The sequence below is a fragment of the Pundamilia nyererei genome, unplaced genomic scaffold (genome assembly GCF_000239375.1).
Source record: "Pundamilia nyererei isolate P.nyererei 1_Seehausen unplaced genomic scaffold, PunNye1.0 scaffold00002, whole genome shotgun sequence".
Lineage (NCBI taxonomy): Eukaryota > Metazoa > Chordata > Actinopteri > Cichliformes > Cichlidae > Pundamilia > Pundamilia nyererei.
Window position 1 is genome coordinate 6,348,586 of NW_005187403.1, and position 15,336 is coordinate 6,363,921.

Here is a 15,336-nt window from a genome sequence, read left to right on the forward strand (position 1 = left end):
GCATTTAGGTGTAGACTTTATCTCTCTATCTCTGCAGAGTACAGTGGTTTCTGCTGCCTAGCCTCAGGTAATAACAGCCAGTATAGCGATGATAGTTTCGATGTACATCAGTTGGTCAGCACCCCCTCGCCCCACCGAAAAACAAAAAGTGAGCTTGGAACTTTAGACAGGAAAGAAAATGAGGTGAAAAGAAAAAATCTGCGATTGATGTAATACAGGTCGGTGTTTTTTCCTTTTTAATTTGCATGCACGGCACTTATGCATGTTAATCCAGAGGCCTGAAACCATGGGAGCAGTTTAACCTTCATTGACTACGGAGCTTCCTCTGCCTTTGAGGGCCATTGTCCATGTGTCTCTATTATCCTGCTGGTCACGGTTCCCCCCTGCTCTGCTGCCCCCGCTCATATGGGAGATATCTGTAGAATAATTCTACCTGTCTGTTTCTATCGCCTTCTCCCTGCTTCTCTCCCCCTCCTTCCTCCCCCTCTCCATGAATGACCTTTCTGCGTTCCTCTCCAGCTGACCTTGGTGTCCTGTCAGATCGTTCCTTTCCTCCACCTCGCACTACTAGCCTCTACGTACCACCGCCCCCTTAAACAACCCCATGCTCTTCATTTCTACCCCCCACTGACTGCTTCTTTTGCTTCTTTCCTCCATGTCCCTTAGATCCGCCCCCTAGATCACTTTCCTTCCCTCTCTCCTCCCCTCTCCTCCTCTCACTGTCTCCCTCTTCGCTCTCTGCAGCCGTACATACTCTGCTTTTTAATTAGACCAACTCACTAGCTCCACCTCCCCCTACCTCCTACTCTCCATCCCACACTCCTTCTCCCCCAGCCTCTCTTCGCTCCCCTCCCTCCTTTTGCTTACAAGGAGACAGGGGGCTTGCATGGCGACATGGAGAGGAGGTCATGATGAAGAGATGCAGAGAGAAAAGGCGAGAGAACAAAAAAGGAGCAGGACGGGGAGAACTGAGAGGAGCATCTGAGACGATAACTGCCTGTTTGCTCACTCTTGCCTTCTTACTCCCCCTCCTGTCCTTTCACTTCCACACACAGAACAAACGCTCAGACAACTAGGTAGGCACAGCGGAGCTGAAAGCTGTGAGGGATGGATAAAAGGGTTCCCACGTGAAAGGCATGAATCTACGAGAAAAGAGGAGGGTGAAATAGAGGAAGACACAACCAGAGAGGAGGAGGAGGAGAGAGAGAGAGAGAGAGAAAGAGGTGAGCTGGAGAGGAAAGGGAGACAAGAGAGGAGCAGATGGACTCTGCACAGAGGAAGGGGAACGGTGCGAAGCTCACTGAGCAGCAGTGACAGAGAGGTGGGAATTAAAAAAAAAAAAAGCAAACATGAATGCCAGAGGGATGGAAGAATGGGAGGAAGCGACGTGAAGGAATAGCTTGGGAAGAGGGAGCGAGCACTTGTGGGAAGACAACACAGAAGGAAAACAGGAAGAGAGAGAGAAAGATGAGGTATGTGTGACTCAGTTCTGTGTCCTGATGGAAGATAGTACAGCAATCTCATCAGCAGCCTTCTTGCAGCATCACCATAGAGATGGAGAGTTAGGCAAATCAGAGAAGAGGCGAGATTTAAAAAGCAGCGTACAAGTGTCTGTGTTGATTGCGTGCAGTGGACGTTGGCAGCGAGGACATATTTGACTTATTGTTTTGTTTTGGCTCCCATCAGCCCGCTGAATGGTCCTCGCATGCGTGCACACACGTGCCTGCATACATTTTGTTTACATACTCGGCAGGTTTGTGTGTGTGTGTGTGTGTATGCACATATTCCAGCAGTGGGGGTGTGCCCCTGCTGATTTGTGAGTGTGAGTGTGTGTGTGAGAAATCTAGTGATTTCTGGATTTTTGCTTTACTGCAGGTGTGGGAGTCATTTACTGATACTGGGCAGCTTTATGAGAAGCTTTACAGAGTGAGAAGCTCAGATTGGTTTGTCGGTGGTGTGGCGTTGCAGGTTCCAGCAGCGTGCTTTCATTGCACATTTGTCATGAGCAGGATTGTGTGTGTGTGTGTGCATGTGTGAGTGTGTGAGTGTTTGGAGCTATACACAGAAAGTTTAAGGAGGAGGCTCTGAATGGGGGAATTCCATTTGTATGGATCTGTGTGTGTGTGTGTTTATTTATGCGCGCGTACACGCGTGTGTGTGCTGCTCTGGCAACATGAGCATTTCAATTTCAATCATATTAACATGCTTCAGTAATCTTCTCACACATGTGAGAGTAATTGTTTCTCATAGTTTGCATATGTGTTTGCATCCGTCACTGAAGCAATCTTGTCACTGGCGCGCATGAAACAATCCCAGCCGTACACGTACTCTTTCGCGTGGGTGCGCACACACACACACACCTCCACGTGCACGTGCGCAGGTGCAGATTCGTGCGCCCGCTTTTTCCTGTGTGAAGAAACGCTGTGCTGTTAATCCCGACTGTTGTCGCGCAAGTCTTTCCCCCTTGTTCTCTCCCTCCTTCTGCGCTGCACCACTGTATCGCTCCCTTTCATCTCATCTCTCATCTCTAAAGAGGTCAGATATTGCTGTCTCTCGGCTCTTCCGTCTAGCACTTTTTTTTTCTTTTAGCACATTGCTTTTAAAAGAAAGAATCTGTCATCTATCTGCGTCACTTCATTTTCTGTCTTTGCCCAGGAGAAGTTAACGTGTCCTTTTCTTTTATTCTTAATTTCATTTATGCACTTGGAGAATATGCCTATCTGCGGGCCAGGTGTTTCCACTGGACTGACAGCATGCTGGCTTCATAGGTAACACACTATGATGTACTCTTGGGACATTAGTTTGGACAGCAACGTTGCAGCCTGGCAGAGAGTAACCCCCCCAGGGGAGTGGACTGTGCTGCATACGTGTAACATGCTGCTGTGCACTGGACATGTCCGTCTGACCACGAGTTACGAGGTGTTGCTGAATTCACACAGAGACCTTGGGAACCTTGGAAATCTGTGGCACAGAGTGGCGAGGAGACGTGAACAGTAGAAGAAACAAACTGAAGCAGCCAGCGAAGCAAGACAATTGGGCTTGCAGAATGAGCACAAGGAAGAACAATGTTTACTCTGGCTTTCTTTCACAGACACCCAAACATTCTCAAATTTGCTCACAGTTGGCTAAGTATGCTTATCACCATCCACTGGCCTACATATAGGGATTTCATATTAGGCAGAGGATTTTGGTTAAAAGAGGACAGATGGAACAAATCATTTCTGGCACTCGCGCTCGGAAAGATAGAGGTAATCCAGCCATCCTTGAAGAAAGCTGGAACAAGTAGAGTGTCCTCTTTAGTAAGAAGCTGGTGAGAAACTTTGCGAGATAACATATCATGCATGTTTGAATGACTTTTTAAAGTCATGAAGGCGGCAGGAGAAGCGAAAGTATTTGCCACCTGAGCTGTGCAGAGCATCGCAATAAAGCACTTTAAATCACTGTGGTACAGATCTGTTATTAAATACAATTTTAAGAGTGTTCTGCACTGAAACTCAAAAATGTTCCATTTCTGACACAAATTCAAAGACTTACTGCTTCAAAACAAACCTGCTTTTCCAAATTAAGACGTGTGTGTATGTGTGTGTGGTGGTGGTGATGGGGGGGCTAACGGTATTACCAGGCCAGAATCTCATGGTTATGCCAAACACTGTGAGGTGAATAATGATTGTTTTCTTGTCGCTTGGGAACAGCAGAAGCATGTAGTAAGCACAGCTTGGCCTTCGGGTCTGAAAAGCAGAGGCAATGCAAAACGTGTCTTTAATTTGTTATAATGACCAGCAGGGGGAGACTCCTCTGGTTACAAACAAGCAGTGAGATTGTATAGAAACCTATATGAAAATAACTATATTATAAATCATCTGATTTGTGACTTTCATTAAACACTTTGCAACAAGAACAATCAAAGACTGCATACTCCTGATGAAGTGGAAAATTTCCAGTCTCTGCATCCAAAAGGCTAGGCTAGCTCCATCTAGGCTAGCTCCATCTAGGCTAGTTTTAAGTATTGTCTCGAAGATCAAGACAGCATTACCCATTTTCTCTTCCATCAGTCTAATATTTTTTGTGACGATATAGTGGGAACTTTTTGCCCAGAGATAAATAATTGTTTGTGCAAATCTGTCCATGACTTTCTTTAGACTGATCATTCTGAAAAACAAACCAAGCCAAGCACAAAACCTTATTGGTGGAGTTGCTTAGTATAAGCCTTCTTCAGTACAGTAACGAATGCTCACAATTAGAATAAACTGGAGGGAAAAGAAGGGTGTGTTTGTTGGACTGAAATGCTAGCTACCAGGTTTTCGTCCTAACATTCTGAAACTTTAAATTTGACATTTTAACCATGGTCGTCCAGGTTTTGGGATTAGATGTCGTGAATAAGAGGTCAATCAGACCAGCAAGCCAAAAGCACCATTAGCTTATGTGGTAGTGATCATATAAATAGATGATATAACAGGGTCTGCTTTCTCATTAAACTTTAAATTTCACTGTAGTTTATCAAATGAGCACCTTACTATAATAAGAAAGCTTTTCCACTAGTCATTTAAACTGTAAACTATTTAGGAAAGTGCCTGCTGAGTTCATAAATCAAGTTGCAGCCAGAGGAGTCTCCCCCTACAGGTCATTAGAAATAATGTAATTTTATGATAGAGTTTCGTTAGAGATTCGTTGAACAAGAGACACATGCAGCCATCAGCACCAGTAAACTGCACAAGACCATCTTTTTAATGCATGGCGGTTAACATCCAGAGGCTAAACTTCTTTCATTCTCAGCCACGGTGGTTACCACTTGGGCAATAGCTTTATTTTATACTGCTTGATTATATAAAAATTCCTTTGCAGCTAGAGCTTGCTGAAAAACAGCTTGCCAAGATTGAAGCTGGTCAAATTGGAATGCCAGTAGCCTACATAGTCATAATCAAACAAACCAGCATTTACATTTAGACGCTATTACACAAGTGTCTGACAGGAATGACAATGGCTGTGTTCGCCGTGTTGCGTTGGGTATCTAATGAATTAAGAATCATAATTTAATTTGTGTTTGTTTAATTTAATTTGCTGTTAAGCATAATCTGGCTCAAGACTTTCAGCGGTGAGAAGCAGCTACAGCAGTAGTACCGTTTTCTAATTTAAGCACCAGCACCGAGGACAATACTTTTACTTGCTTTACTTCATATACTCCCTTGCTTCTAATAATAATAATATGTTAAACCTATATATAATTCTAGGCTGTTGATTTGCGCATGCATGCACAAGCCTTTTATTTGCATTTTTAAATGCACTTGCTGGTTTTATTGTATTAGATAAAACTGAACATCCCTTTGTTTGTGAGATTGCTGAGCTGTACTACACTCAGTGCTTACCTAACAAAGTAGTCATCTGCAGGCAACTCCCAAGGAGCTGCTCTTGAATTGGAAATCTCTTTGGACAAGAACACAAACACCAAAACGGCTTATGCATTTTGCATCTCGTCTCTGAGCCGACCGTGGTGTAAATTTCTGTGACAAAGCACAGTTATAACTCTTAACCTCCGTGTGCTTACAGGACCGATAGCTGATCATATAGCTTTTCTTAGTTCCTCTCCACTTCTCCCTTAAATGCCCTGACACGCTGATGCTCCTGATTTACCACTTCACTGAACCCTAACCATGACATTTCCTCTGCTGCCAGGGGTTGCTTCCTCCTGCTTTTGCCCCCCTCTGCCTGTCTGTCTCCCTCCGCCTCTTCCTCCCTCCTACTTATTCCAATTCCTACTCCTCTTGCTTTGCTATGTGTCTCATAGCATCTCTAAATATATCCCAGCATGTCTACCTCCTCTCCTTCCTCTTCCTCTTTCTGCCTCCTCTTCATCGCAGTCCTCTCTGACAAATTTTAAGCGTGCCTAGACAATCTGATCTGACATGTCTTTACATAACAATCCAATCCATGACACCTCCCATCCCCTCTGCATAGTTGGACCCAAAAGTGTGCTACTGGCATCGATACAGTTCTCGGTATCCTTGAAATCATCAGAATGTTATTATATCTGTGGAACCAGTCTTGACTTCTTCTATTTTGAATGTTCAGATGCGTTTCTAAGAGTCACAACAGCTTAGCACGGGATGATCAGATGTGACCTTAGCATTTTCATGACGCACACACACACACACACACACACACACACACACACACACACACACACACACACACAGGAAAGAGAATAGGAGCAAAACCTTTGCAAAGAGACTATGGTACATCCTAAACAATAACTGCTAAGAGTTACGACCCTTGCTAGGATTATGCCACTGCACACCTTCCACCTCTTCCCTGGTGATTTATCTCTTGTCTGCCAATAAAGCTCAACATGGAAATGTCACATGTGCAAAAGAGCTGCCCTCAGCCCTAGCGGTAAGCCCATGCAGCATTAAGAGAGGGATTCATTAAACTGTCAGCGTAAATTTTGATCCGAGGGTAGTTTGCAGAGTGAGGGGGATGAACTGTGGAAAGCACTAGACAAAAAGAGGCAGCAGAAGAGATTGCTGCAAAGCATTCGGTAGATTGGGAAATAAAGATAGAAAGATAGAGCTGAGAGTGGGTAAAAAAAGGAGAAGGCCAGATGGGAGAAAGATGAAAGGAAGGTGTGCTCAGGGTGACACGTCCAGAATGAGTAAGGGTAATGGCCCTATGATACGTAGAGGGAAATCTGTCAGGGTGAAGGTTGAAAGGCTGCTTCGTACAAGAAATGGGTAGACCATCGACCGGAGTGAAATTGGATATTAATGAAAAACACAGGAAGGGTGGAACCACTAATTTATCCAGGGAGAAGTGAGGAAAGGAGAAATCACCATCAAGGTCAAATGAACAGAAGTTTCTATGCTATAGATGAACCGTAGCTTGTGTTCTTGAGCCTCCGTAGTGCACCGTCACCCACGCCCGCATCTGAAAAAATGTGTACCTCAACTCAGAGTCATTTGTTTTTTTCCGGTGATTCATAGTTAAGCGGCTCATCTGTATACATGGCGGCGATAAGAAAGTAAAATGAGAAGGAATCCCGCGGTTTGTTTCTAAATCCATTAATATATCACAGTGTGCATGGTTGATATTTCCCCTCAAGGCTCTATCTGCTGTGACTTTAATCATGATTAATCCAAATAACCATGTTTTTAAAGAGGTTGACGGGAGGGAGGGAGGGAGGGAGGAGGGTGGGGGCAGTTGTGCCAAAGATCCTCCTCTTCAGTGGAAAGAAAAGAGAGGAAAGCGAGGAAAACAGTGGATGTAAATAAAAGTGGCAGCCCCTCGGGTATCTCTCTCCCTAAATAACCTGGGAGCTGTGAAGGAGTCACTAATTACCCCTCCCACAGAAGATGGGAGGGTGGGTGGGGTGAGGGGAACAGAGTAACAGCCAGTCACACTCGCACAACAGAATTAGCCCGAGCCTGTCAGTGTCAGAGGCTATCACGGGGAGATAACGAGGAACAGATCCATAGATCGTGTAAGGCAAATGACAGCATCACGCCCGGCTGCCTGTTTCGCAGACAGGAAATGAAGTGATATATACTGCATGTATCAAGGCCATAGATCGTCAAAAACAGAGCACGGAATCGGGGTGACGAGAACATACTACTAACTGCAGCATGGTGGACAGACTGTCACAAAATGACCAGATGAATCAGAGAGGATGTCACCATGGCAGATCATCAAGAACTGATAACAGGGCAACAGACTGTAAAACATGGAGGAAAAAGAGAAATCCAAGGAATACGACAACAGTCGTACTGTGTGCCCATGAGCAGAAGTGATACTCAATGCAAAAATTATTGCTGTCACTAAAACACGGCTACTTTTAACAATACTGAGAGGAAAGAGCGTAAAAAAGGAATGAAACATTATACACCCCCCTTGGCCAGTGTGAATAGGCCTTAATTACAATCTCTTTTCACTTGTTTTCAGTTTACATTTCTCCACTGCTGATGATACACCGAGCCTTTTTCTCTCTCTCTTTTCCAACCTCCATCCTTTCAGCACTTTTTCTGAATTCATGTCTCCTTTTCCCATTCTGTGTTGACCCCCGCTCTCATGCATTTCAAAATAGCTGCCTATCTTACATCTTCTTCATTATCCGGAGGAACGAGCACATTGTGTTTCGATGGAAACTGAAGCACAATAATATGGAAACAATTACAGTCTCTTATTCGTCTCTCTCTTTATCTTTCTCCTCTCTTTAGGAACTCATGCTGCCTTCGACCATGAGAGAATGAGTCACGGAGAGAAGAGCTGAGAAAAGAAAGAAGCAGACAGAGAAAAAGAAAGTGATAAAAAAAATTTAAAAAAGGAAGCAGAAGAGACCAAAAAAAAGTTAAAAAAGACCAGATCATTATGGGAACGCAGTCAAGCCAATCCCGTACTTTGGCCATCCAATCTCCTGTGGGCCCAGGGGACAAAGCAGGTGGAGAAGGACAGGCTGCCAAGTAGACCAGCCAATGTGATGGACAGACAAAGGATAGGCTGCATTCCCTTCCTCTCCACTTATCTGCAGGTAACCTCCCTGGCCTCTGCAAGAGTTCTTCTTGCTGGAACGTTAAAGAGAAATGTGAATAAGAGGCAAAAAAAATACATGTACAACTTCAGAAGACATGAAACAGCATGGACATTTTAAAGAATATTTGATGCTGCATATATTTATTTTTATATAAGATTTTAAAGGGAAGTTTAAGACAAGTTTTCTCACAGATATCTATACTATACCTTGAATTGGGAAAATGGTAATCCATCTTTTCTTGAGGACAATCTTATTTGCAAAGGAAGTCCTTGGTGTACAGATGAGCTGAGCAGCTAAATGCAATACTGTATAGAGACTGCTACATCTACAGTATTTTCTGGGATGAAAGTGAAACGTAGTCAGTCAATCGTATAGATCTCTCACTGTTACACTGAATATATAGTGATGGAGCGATCGCTTTCCTTGTTGACACACTAACACAAGAGATTCTCCACAACAGCAACCTGCCTTCACAGTGTGTGGATGTTGTGGGAGCGACAGAGGCTGGAGAAATGGTGAGCAAAGAGCCTGACCACTTGCTCACAGGCCAGACCAATGGCAAGAGCAGCTTGGCAGACAAGTTACCTGGGACAATGACCGTGCGCTCTGTGCTTCTCAATCGAGACTCCCCCGATATCGAAAGTCGCCTCAAGCGGCGCCGCAACCGCACCCACCAGGTCCGCTTCAAAGACCTGGAGGATGGTAGCAGCAGCAGTGGCAATAGTGGAACAGGGGAAAACAATAGCCATCAGAAGCCTGTCAAAGACTGTGACAGTCCACATCCTCTTCGCAAACACAGCAGCAGGTCCCCCCTGCCATGGACTGACAGGGACAGGCCACAGACCAAGGATCTACCTGGCCAAACCTCTGTGGTTGGGGCTGTGCGTGGTGACATGGCGAGCACTATAGAGGTGGTGGCTGCCTTTTTAGCTCGAGCGCCTCCTCATCCATTGACACCTGGTCCTACACGTCGAACCTGGGCACCACCGCAGGCTAACTCCCTAACCTTGCCAATGACACGCAGGCCGAGTACAAGCACCAGCACAGCCATTCAGACCTCCCCATGCCTGAAAAAGCCCCAATCTCTCCCTTCCTCCCACACTCGTAGCCACAGCCTTGGGGACTCAGTTGGGGTGGATGGGGATGACGAACATGACTCTCAAGACGAGTTCCTTACTCACAACCATGTGTTGTTACCTGCGTCCAAAGATCAGAACGGCCCTCCTGGCCCAGGGGAGCGAACTGTGGTGGAACGAAGGTCTAAAGTATCAAGGACCGAAATTAAGTCTGCTGTAAAACCCTCAAGGCACAGCTGCCCCCCTTTAGTCCTTCAAAATGCTGAGCCATACCACTGTTCCTCTGTATCCTGCCGAGATGGCCCCAAACGTCAGGGAAGCAGTACTCCCTCAGCGATCAGGAGGAGAAAGCGTCTAAATAGGACAACGAGTGATCCTGGAAAGGAAGTGCACTACTGCACCACTCCCACACAGACTGAAAGTCCCCGTCCATCCCCATCCCCTTCAAATACCAAACTCTGTACCACTCAAGTTCAGACTGAGAGCCCACCCCCTCCTTTAAGTTCAAGGTACAGCACCGCCCAGAGTCAAACTGAAAATCACCATTCTCCACCTTCAAGTGAGGAACAATGCACAACCCAAATTCAGACCACCAGTACCAATCCAACCCTACCTCTGAATGCTCAACAGTGTACCGCTCAAATACAAACAAGCTCTCCCAGTCACTCTTCTCCTGATCGTAAACTTTCCACTACACAGACACAAACTAAAAGCCCGTTTGCTTCCCCACCTTTAATACCATCACCCAGCTCAGTGCAAATTCTGTGCAAGCCTATATCCCCAACAGTGACTCCAGACCCTCCTACTACCCAAACAACTACTGTGCCTTATTGTACATCTCCCCCACCTACAAGTGCACCAATACAAACTCCTGAGCACTGCACAAAGCTACCTTGTACTTCTCCAGCCAAGTTAGCTTCCACAACCCCACCTCCTCCCAAAGCACTTTCCATTCCTTGCGCCACTTCTGTACCTACTGTTACCCAACTCCCAGTCCCCTATTACACTGTTGTGTCCCCACCAACAACACCCAGCACAGCCGCAGTCTGCTCCAGTGCTTCTTCAGCTGCATCGCCATGCCCCACCCAAAACTGCACCCCCTTTATGTCAAACGTGGTGTCATCCCCTCAGTTAACCCGCTCCACCTCTACCCCAACTATAACACCCATTGTAACTCCTGCTGATCCCACCAAACAGCCAACCCCTGCCCCAAATGTAATACATCAACCACCATCAGCAGCATCAAATGCTACACCTTCATCAAATGTAACTCCCTGTACATTTGTTACTCAAACTGCCATATCTTGCACATCCATATCATATTACACAACTACACATGCAGTTGGTCCCCATGCACCTCACTTGAACCCAACTGCACCTTCTTATGCCACAGTTATTCAAACTGTCTCTCATTGCAACATCCCATGTCAAACTTTGCAAAATACCTCTTCTGCTTGCACAGGCATAACCCCTTATTCCTCCCCCGTCCCAAAACTGAAATCTTGCACTTCTCCGCCTCCGCTTGTGAAAACCTATGCGTCCACTCTTGCAAATGTTCAACAATGTGCAACACCAACTAAAGCCATTCCTCTGTACTCTTCCACATTTCGTGCTGCACCACCATACACCCCCCCTTCTCAGACCCCGTACAATGCTCAGGATAAGAGGGGCATTCGACTTCCACCTCCTCCTCCACCGCCACCACCATATACACCACGAAAAAAGGGAAATGATCCGCCAGGTCCTGCAGTCCGAACACCCATGCTCAGGGCAGACAGCAAGGTCAGCAACAAAGATAAAGATAGAGAGAAGGAAAAAAAGGAGGATATAAAAGACTCACCAAAGCTCTGTGAGAGAGCCAGCTCTCTGAAGCACAGAGCTCAAACTCCGCCAGTTGCTGTGATGAAGGGAGAGAAGCAGTCCTCCTCCTCCTCCTCCTCTCCTGCCAAGGCCTGTTTTAAGCCCAGCTGTCTTAGCTCAGCCCAGGCTCAGCTTGGGGCCCTACACAAAATGCTCTGCTCAGGAGCCAACGTCAGGCCGAACACCCCCAACAGCCAACACGCTCTCCCTCCAAATCAGCAGGGATGCTCTGGATCCAGGGGCTGCTCTGCTTCTGGGGGGCGGCCTACAGCTGGGCCCCTGACTGCCACCCAGGCTGATACTCTGAGACAGGTCCAGGAAATTCTGGGAGGGTTGGTGTCTGGGGCCAGGTGTAAATTGGACCCATCCAGGGTTACAGAAAAGCTCTTGAGTCCCAATGGCCCCCTGCATGATATTCGTAGCTTGCAGACTCAACTTCACAGCCTGGAGGGGGTCCTGGAGACCAGCCAGAACACCATTAAGGTCCTGCTGGATGTCATTCAAGACCTTGAGAAGAAGGAAGCTGAGAGAGATGGGTGAGGCTATATTTAATTTCAGTGAGACAATTTACATAATGAAAAAGTGAACCTGCTTTGAATGTTATTAGACAATTAAATGACTGTTATCAGTTGTCACCCACAGATCACGCGCACCCTGCTGTACCCACTAGTAAGCCAGGAGGTGCAGTATCATTCTTTCTGATCACTGGTTGACAGAAAGTGACTTTTATGTAAGCCACATGAATAACACATAAACTCTCCAGTGTACGTTTCACCCTGGTAAGACAGAAAACTGCGACTTCTAAATTGTGATTATTATGAACAAGTCTGTTTAAATTAAAACTATGATTTTTAAGTGCTTCACTTGAGACTTTGGTGACTTTGGGGATTACTATAACATAACCAAACAACCAGTCAACAATAAACTTCATATCAACAGTAATAGAAAACAAAGAGAAAGCACAAGTCTCATATGCACCTGGGTTCATCTGATTTATAAAGCAATAATGTACTACTAAGCCTATTTGTTGATGATCTACTGGCTGTATTTTTTTGCCACAATAACAACTGATAATTGACATTTTACAGTTTCTCTCAAACATAGAAAAAACACCATAGTTAACCTGCAAAAGACTGTAACGTGACCCGAACCTTTCAGAATAGGCTTTTGTCTCAATGAATAAGTTACTCCTGCCAAAAAATGACAAGCTCATTTGACACTGTGTAAACCAGAGTCATCAGAATGTTTCGGTATTTGGTCGAAATAACTCTACAAGTGATTTCCTCATCTTCTAATTTCCCTAAAAAGTTTTGTTCTACGTGATTCTATTGACAGTGTTTCTATTGACTATATTGCACTCGGCTTATTTTCCTGATGATAACTGAGTGCTGTTGTGTATCAAAGTGAATTCAGATGATTTATCATGCAGTGTTTATTGCATACTTTGTAGAGCAAAAGTACACATACATTAGCATGTAATGTGATGAATAAAAATTTCCTGCAATTATCATACAACATAGTAAATTGCAGTAAACAGACCGTAAAATGTAAACCTAATTGCAAAGACACCCCCCCCACCACCACCACCACCACATAGATTGTCATCGCTTTAAGCACATAGCGTGGAAACAAGACACGGTTTTCTAGTATTCTACATCAATAAACAGTGCTGGAATCACTGGACATCCTGTTACTCTGTTGGCCACAGATTCTCAGCCACCTCACACCTAATGTGTTCGCTTTCAGTGTAAAAGAGAAAGAACCATTGAATGCCGCATCCGTCCTCTGCACTCTCCTGGATCTTCTTACATTCATGGCAGGCTGCTTGCCCTATGAAATGAGTTGGCTCTTCAGTGTTAACAAACTGTTGTAACTCTGTTGCTCTCAAGCTCTATAAAATATGTACATACACCTGGATCACCAGATTTTGGTTTTCTGGTGGACTATTCTGCATTTAATGACATACATAATAAAGTGCAAAACTATTTTTAAAAAAATGGTAAATGGCCTGTATTTGTATAGTGCTTTACTAGTCCCTAAGGACCCCAAAGCGCTTTACACATTCAGTCATCCATCTATTCACACACACATTCACACACTGGTGATGGCAAGCCACATTGTAGCCACAGCCACCCTGGAGCGCACTGACAGAGGCGAGGCTGCCGAACACTGGCGCCACCGGGCCTTCTGACCACCACCAAACACAAAAAAGTCTGCTTTTAATTACAAAGACATGCCAAGGTTGTTAGCTATTTGCTTAAATGTCCTAAAAGATATTAGCAAATGCTAAATAACAGACGATAACAAAGAGAAATACTCTCTTTGATGTGCATACATTTAAAGCTGAAGGTTTTCAGATATTGTGTGTGACAGTTTGGACTGTTATTGAAGAATTGAGCCAAAGCAACTGGGAACAACCGAAGCTTGTTGAGCCCAAACTCTAAAAATATGCAATACACATACATGCGCAGATCTTACATGACAGCAGGGTCAGCACATTTTAATAGTTTGCTGGACTGTTCCGCAAGTAGAGCTCATTTCCTGAGCTTGCTATTAAAAAAGGCTGTTGGCCTTTTTAAAAAAATCACACAGTCTGGAATTTAATTCTAGAAATTTCACACACTAGTGAAGATGGCCCCGGATCACACCATTGTTCTTTGGCACCACGTGCCCAAGGTGGTTTCCAAAGGTAGTGTTACCAGTAGTGTGAAAGGTGCTGCTGCCTGGGGTTAAATCAAGAGCCTCAAAAGGGCTTGTTTGGTTTTAAAAGTAGTGTGAAAGCCCTGGGCTAAAAGAGGAGCTATCCCACAACTGAAGCTGTAAATATGAAATGACTGCAACCCTTGGGCTAATGGAACTGTAAACCCAAGGCTACCAGAGCCTTGCAGCACAGTTCCAAGCACAGTGTGAGAAGCCATCTGTTAATTTTTAACAGTCAATCGCTCAGCCTTTATTAAATTTAGAAAGATGGATAGATGGATAGATATCAAAGCCAGACATAACAGCGCTTTGCACTAATAGACTGTCTCTTCTCTCATGGAACGGAGCAGACAAGTGGGTTGTTGTAGACAGATTATTCTTCACCAAAAAGGGAATATCCACAGCCCAGCAGTAATAACTTTCCAGCATCGTGTGCTCTGAATATTACAGATAGATGGTTGTTGCGCCTAAGCCTTGCTGTGATGAAGCTCCTCTATTTATAGCCAATCCCCCTACTGCACACAGTGTCAATACAAAGCTCTGTGGACAGAACACAATATAAATTTGGTCAGAGTGAAAAAGGCAAAAGCTAAAACGGCAGGTTGAGCGACAGAAAGAGGAAAACGCAACACCAGATTGAGCACAGCAGAAAGCAGGGGAGCATCTGTAGTTATTTTTACGACGTCTCATGTCAGTCAGGCAAGTGTCAGCTCTCAATATGCTGAGGAACTGATCTCATGTCAGACCACGGGGAGGCTTATGGGAGTTTGGGCGCACCTATTTCGCGAAGCCTTGTTCCTCATGCATGTATGCAGCAGGCGGGAGAGATTGTCATCAAGTGGTTTCAGATGCTCCATGCCTCTTTAGTGTAAAGCCATTCTCATCAAGTCTTTAATTAATCTGCTTCCTACATTGTAAGCAGCTTAGTAATTTCTTCTGCCTTATCATTCCAAAATAGTACATGTTTGCGGGGGAGACGCGAAAGAAAAATCATGGATACACAGGAAGGGATGCGTGTCTGTGAATCCATGGAAAGACTTGACTGATGTCTGAGCAGCGTAATCCAAATCACAGTGTTAACACTAATGCCAGCCCTTTGAAGACATCTGAACATGTGACTGAACAGCCTACTGTCTCATAAAGTGACACATCTTGCATGTTCCAGTATTTAAATTCAGTCCC

General features: G+C 44.9%; 1 protein-coding gene across 1 annotated transcript in view; it reads left to right on the plus strand.

Annotated features, from left to right (window-relative positions):
* Nucleotides 1-8,296: 8,296 nt before the first annotated feature.
* Nucleotides 8,297-15,336, plus strand: part of LOC102210561 (serine/arginine repetitive matrix protein 2) — a 34,273-nt gene continuing 27,233 nt past the window's right edge. Inside the window, exon 1 of the mRNA XM_005720297.1 lies at nt 8,297-11,990. Coding sequence (XP_005720354.1) covers nt 9,031-11,990 — 2,960 coding nt within the window. The 5' untranslated portion in view covers nt 8,297-9,030. The remainder of the gene's footprint in view (nt 11,991-15,336) is intronic.